This window comes from Puntigrus tetrazona, chromosome 3, assembly GCF_018831695.1.
Source record: "Puntigrus tetrazona isolate hp1 chromosome 3, ASM1883169v1, whole genome shotgun sequence".
NCBI classification, from domain to species: domain Eukaryota; kingdom Metazoa; phylum Chordata; class Actinopteri; order Cypriniformes; family Cyprinidae; genus Puntigrus; species Puntigrus tetrazona.
Window position 1 is genome coordinate 8,216,856 of NC_056701.1, and position 5,000 is coordinate 8,221,855.

A 5,000-nucleotide genomic window follows, 5' to 3' on the forward strand; every position below is an offset into this window, starting at 1 on the left:
TCGGCCTGCGTCAGCGGATCATACTCACCCAGATCCGAGCCCTTCTTACCTACACACACACACACACACACACACACACACACACACACACACAGACACACACACACACACACACACACACACACACACACACACACACACACACACACACACACACACACACACACACACATACACACACACAGACACACACACACACACACACACACACACACACACATAGACAGACACAGACACACACACACACACACACACACACACACACACACACACACACACACACACACACACACACACACACACACACACACACACACACACACACACACACACACACACACACACAGACACACACACACACACACACACACACAGTATACACACACACACAACACACAGAAGGACACACACACACACACAGACACACAGACACACACACACACACTAATCAGTATAGTAAGTACATAGTTGCAAAGTTACACAAAATTAACTCTAAGCCAAGCCCTAATCATACAGTAAGTACATAGTTAATTACTATTACTCAGTAATATATATATATATATATATATATATATATATATATATATATATATATATTATTTATTTTTTTTTTTTTTTTTTTCATTCATATACCAATTTAAAATTAAAAACAGTCCGGCAGGAAAGCCCCTGGTCACGTGACCGCTCCGCTGACCGCCCGGTACTGTATCGTTTCTCTTTCACGGTATTGTTTCTCTTCGTTGTTTAGAGTTTCTTTAACGCGCTGAAGATTATTCTCTGCTGAATATATCGTGATATTATATAATCAAGCGCTGCTGCGGCGGTTATTATAAACTGCGCTCGTCTGGACGTCGCTCTCGAGCGGACGAGAATATATTATATTATATAATCTGATTATTAGGATCAATCAGTCCGATCACATTCACACCGCGTGTAATATTTGATCTCAGCGCAGAGATATATAACGGGATGAAGCCGCATCAGTGACGTCACCGAACTAAACCCAGCTCCCGCCGCATCCGAGCCGCCCTCCTCATAGCAGTCGACCTTTTCACCCGTTATTCTCTATTAATAAACGACTCACCCGGTAATTTCAGAGCACGGGACAGAGACGCAGCCATTGCGCGCGATGTTATCAGCGACGCGACGCGACGCGCCTGCCGCTGCTGCCGCTACAGCGCCGGAGAAGAGCATCATGGGAAATGTAGTCCTCCCCGAGTAACCTCCATAAGAAGAGCGGAAACACGCTTTAATCTCTCTGTTTCAGCGAACGTTTTATGTAAAATTTCAAATAGTTGAAAACATCGTTGCTTTCATATACCAGTATACAGTAGAATAAAACAATCATTTATTATTAGAGCTATTGTCGTTATCTAAAAGTTAAGTACATTTTTCAGGATTCTTTGATTAATAGAAAGATATAAATATCAGCATTTATCTGCAATAAATAGCTTTTCTGACGTTATAAACTATAACAAAGAAATCTGTATTTGTTAATTAGTTGTTTTTTTGTTGTTGTTCATTAAAAGTGAAGACATTAATAATGTTATAAAAGATTTATATTTTAGATAAATTCTGTTCTTCTGAACTTCATCAAAGAATCCTGAAAAAGGTCTACTCAGCAGTTTTGAACATAATAATAATAATAATAATAATGTATTGTTTGTTGATCAGTTATTCTGATTTCTGAAGACTGGAGTAATGATGCTGTAAATACACAGAAATAATGTACACTCTAACACACTTCTTCTGTCTACTTTAATAGTTGCTTGTTAGTTGTTTAAAGGAATCAGATTTGTTCACTATTTGCATGTGTTCAGTCTGCTCGAAAAACAATGAAAACAAGCTTAAATAAAGAAGAGGGTTTATTACACGTCACATATTATGCAAACAATTCATTTAACGCATATCATCGTTTATATGAGTTTTCACCGCACGCACACACTTCTCAGGCGTCTCTACTCTACTTTAAGTACATATCTCCCAATGGGTTTAAGCATCAGAGCACGATTATTACTTCTGTTTTTGTCACTGTTTAAGGGTTTCGGGGCAGATCCTGGTTCTGCTCGGCATCTCACGAAGTAGGTGAGTCACCTCGCAGACGGACCTGTGCCCTTTCAAAAATTCTTCTCGCGAGATCGTGCGAGGACACAGGCGTCACCCCGCGTCGTTATTTTCCTTACTCATCAGTTTAAGGCATGACCTGAGCGTTCCCGCGCTCGCGCTCCTCTTCCCGCGCGCCCGGCCGCTCCGCGACGGTGACGGCGACCGGCGCGCGCTCTTCCCGCCAAAAGATGATCGACGAGAGCCGACGGTGCGCGCGTCGCCGCACGAGTGCACTTCATAGTGCGCTAAGGAGTGTATGACGAGTAAAAAAAAGCATAATTTGTGGCTCGCGCGAGGTCCTCGGGTGGTGCATTGTGGGACATGCCGTGACGTCACCGTTCTGCCCTTTTGTCTCACTTTTAAAGTAAAAGAAGTCACAGGTAAAATGATCGATTTACCCAGAGACAAGCACACACACCGCTTATATGGTCAGATGTTGAATATTTCATACTTAAATTGATAAAATTATAGACTCGGCTCGATTCTCTTGTAGATTATTTTTGTTGTTTAAAAGTAAGGGTTTCGGAGCAAAGCGTGATGATTAATTTAATAATTATGTATGGAAAGTACAATACACAAACATAAATAGTCTATAAATAGAGCTAACATAACAGCATTCAAAATAGGGGTCAGGCATCTCGCTTTAAAAGATGTAAGAAATAAAGCAAAAAGGATTTGTTTGAATTCGTTTATTATGGGATGTTCATGTAACTTTTGTTTGATGTTATGAAATGTAAAAATGTTTTTTGATTTTTGTTATTTAACTTTATTTACCAAAATGCAAACCACATCTTCTTTAGGATGTTTAAATGTTTGTTATTGTTGTTTATTTATGTACTGATTTTGTACGGCTCTCGCGTTTTCTCTTGTGCCTCGTGTATTTTGACCCTTTCTGCTCTACGTAGCGCACCGCTTAGCCCCGCCCTTATGTACGTAACGCATGCGTGCTGCTCTCCGCACAGAATCCACACAAGCGCAGATATGGCGGATCTCTCTCTGGATGAAGTGATTCGTCGCCGCAGTTTTAACGCTAGGGGAGTCAGTAAGAGGTAAATCAGTGCAGATTCTTCAAACATAATTGATTTAAACCGCTGGGCCGCTTTAGTGTTATTCTGTCGTTATAAACGCAGTCGTGTAGCTCCTGGTGCTGAGCGCGATGTCCCGCCTTCTCTCGCTTACGATTGGTTAACACGGCCGTTTGAGCCGCGCGCAACGCTCACGCTCGCCTTCTCATTGGCTGACGCGCGTGAGTCATGGCGTCCTGCGCGTTTCAGTTCTCGGCTGCTTTTACAAACAAACCTCGTACATTAAATTAATGTAATTTTCCCGTCTTTTTCACATTATCTACACAAGCTAGAGCGCGTGTCGCAGCTGTTTGTTGTTAACACGCGAGTTCCTTCGGCGCCTGATCGATATATCGACTGAGATCCGTCGATCGACAGAAGCGAGAAGCTACCAATGCTTGTATTCACATTATTATAAATATAACCCATGCGGTAGATTATATATCTATTCACAAACCTTCTCTTTTCATTGAGGGGATGTTTTTATTTCGTGTCTTGTATGCGGACATTTCTAAAGAATTGGTCCACAGTCTTTTTCGAAAAAGAAAACCTTTTGCAAATTGTCTGATTTCCAAGATTCACTTTTCTAGTAATCGTGCAGTTAATTCTCTTTTTGTTTTTTTCAGATTTTTAAAAAAATATTACATCTAGGTTGAATAATGTTTTGTATTTTTACAACATTTCAGTGTAATTTCTGGGGTTTGCTGTGTTTTGAATCCAGTATACTTTTCTTACAAAGTTAAAGCAAACACCATCATAACGTTTTAGTTTATAATTTAGTACAGGCTACTTTTTTTGACAATTACTTATTTATTAGTGAAAAGTTTGTTTTCTGTACAATACTGAACCACAGTTTCTTAATTGAAATACAAACGCTATTTTTAATTATCACCTTATTTCATTTAACTTATTCTGAATTTGAGTTGTTGGTCATTGGTTTGTATCTCTGCTGTTGTCCGTCCCACAGGCCCATATATGGCAGAGGGGCTGGGTCAGTGGGCAGGGCCTTCGATGCCCGTCAGATGATTGGCAGCGGTGATGTCAGACAGCGGCTGGGAGGGGGCGGAGCTACAGGAGGTAAACGCCGGAGATTGGCGCTAGCTCTGGTTTACTCGGGGATCTGGCCCGTTGTTCATGGCTCTGTCTGTGCAGCGTTTCAGGTGAAGGACGCTCGGGAGAAGCTGGGACAGAAGGACGCTCGGTTCCGTATCCGGGGTCGAGGGGGCGGGGCCGGAGCCGTTCAGGATGCACGACAGCTGATAAACTCACGCAAACAGCAGCAGACTCCGCCTCCGAGCGCGACGCCCGTCAAACCCGCGGGAATCCCTCACGTGCAGATCCACAACACTGGCCCCGTCTCGGTCGGGCCCCGGCCCCAGAGCGCCAGAGTGGGTGTGGCCCTGCAGCCAGGGGGTGGGATCACGAAAGTGGTGGACGCTCGTGATAGGCTAAGCTTAAAGAGGAGTGTCCCGACAGCATCCAATCAGAGCGCGGCGTCTCTGAAAATCACCAAAACCATTCAGGTGAGCAGAAGAGAGATTATTACCTCGTCTCTGACTCTGAACACCAGTGACAGTGTGTGTGTGTGTGTGTGTGTGTGTGTGTGTGTGTGTGCAGCAGAGGCCCGTGGGAATGACCAGCGGGATCCGCATCAATGTTCCCAGCGCAGCCGCTCCGGTGAGACTCATGAATGCTCTCGTACTCTACAGCGATTCGTTAAGGACTCTGTTATTAATGAGGGTCAATAATTATCCATCTGACTGTAGGTCATGTCTGCTGCTGAGGAAGAGGATGGAGCTGTGATTCCCAACAAACAGATGAAGATCACCA

The 5,000-nt window shown here is 43.2% G+C and overlaps 2 protein-coding genes and 1 non-coding gene across 7 annotated transcripts in view; 1 reads left to right on the forward strand and 2 right to left on the reverse strand.

The window, feature by feature from the left end:
- fam234b (family with sequence similarity 234 member B) overlaps positions 1–1,233 on the reverse strand; it is a 6,275-nt gene extending 5,042 nt beyond the window's left edge. For 2 of the 4 annotated variants that reach the window (XM_043229131.1, XM_043229118.1), the window contains exons 1-2: positions 1,085–1,233; positions 1–49 (exon numbers count right to left, since the gene is read on the reverse strand). The exon at positions 1–49 is cut by the window's left edge and continues 332 nt beyond it. In XM_043229131.1, the coding sequence (XP_043085066.1) occupies positions 1–49; positions 1,085–1,121 (86 nt within the window). In that variant the 5' untranslated portion in view covers positions 1,122–1,233. The remainder of the gene's footprint in view (positions 50–1,084) is intronic. The other 2 variants (XM_043229124.1, XM_043229114.1) reach the window with 1 other exon arrangement.
- An 813-nt stretch (positions 1,234–2,046) lies between these two features.
- On the reverse strand, positions 2,047–2,200 carry LOC122342198. Its single transcript, XR_006250544.1, has one exon. It is a non-coding gene; the product is annotated as a U12 minor spliceosomal RNA (small nuclear RNA).
- An 868-nt stretch (positions 2,201–3,068) lies between these two features.
- poldip3 (polymerase (DNA-directed), delta interacting protein 3) overlaps positions 3,069–5,000 on the forward strand; it is a 7,431-nt gene continuing 5,499 nt past the window's right edge. For both annotated transcript variants that reach the window (XM_043235766.1, XM_043235765.1), the window contains exons 1-4: positions 3,069–3,155; positions 4,138–4,693; positions 4,788–4,847; positions 4,937–5,000. The exon at positions 4,937–5,000 is cut by the window's right edge and continues 23 nt beyond it. In XM_043235766.1, coding sequence (XP_043091701.1) covers positions 3,088–3,155; positions 4,138–4,693; positions 4,788–4,847; positions 4,937–5,000 — 748 coding nt within the window. In that variant the 5' untranslated portion in view covers positions 3,069–3,087. The remainder of the gene's footprint in view (positions 3,156–4,137; positions 4,694–4,787; positions 4,848–4,936) is intronic.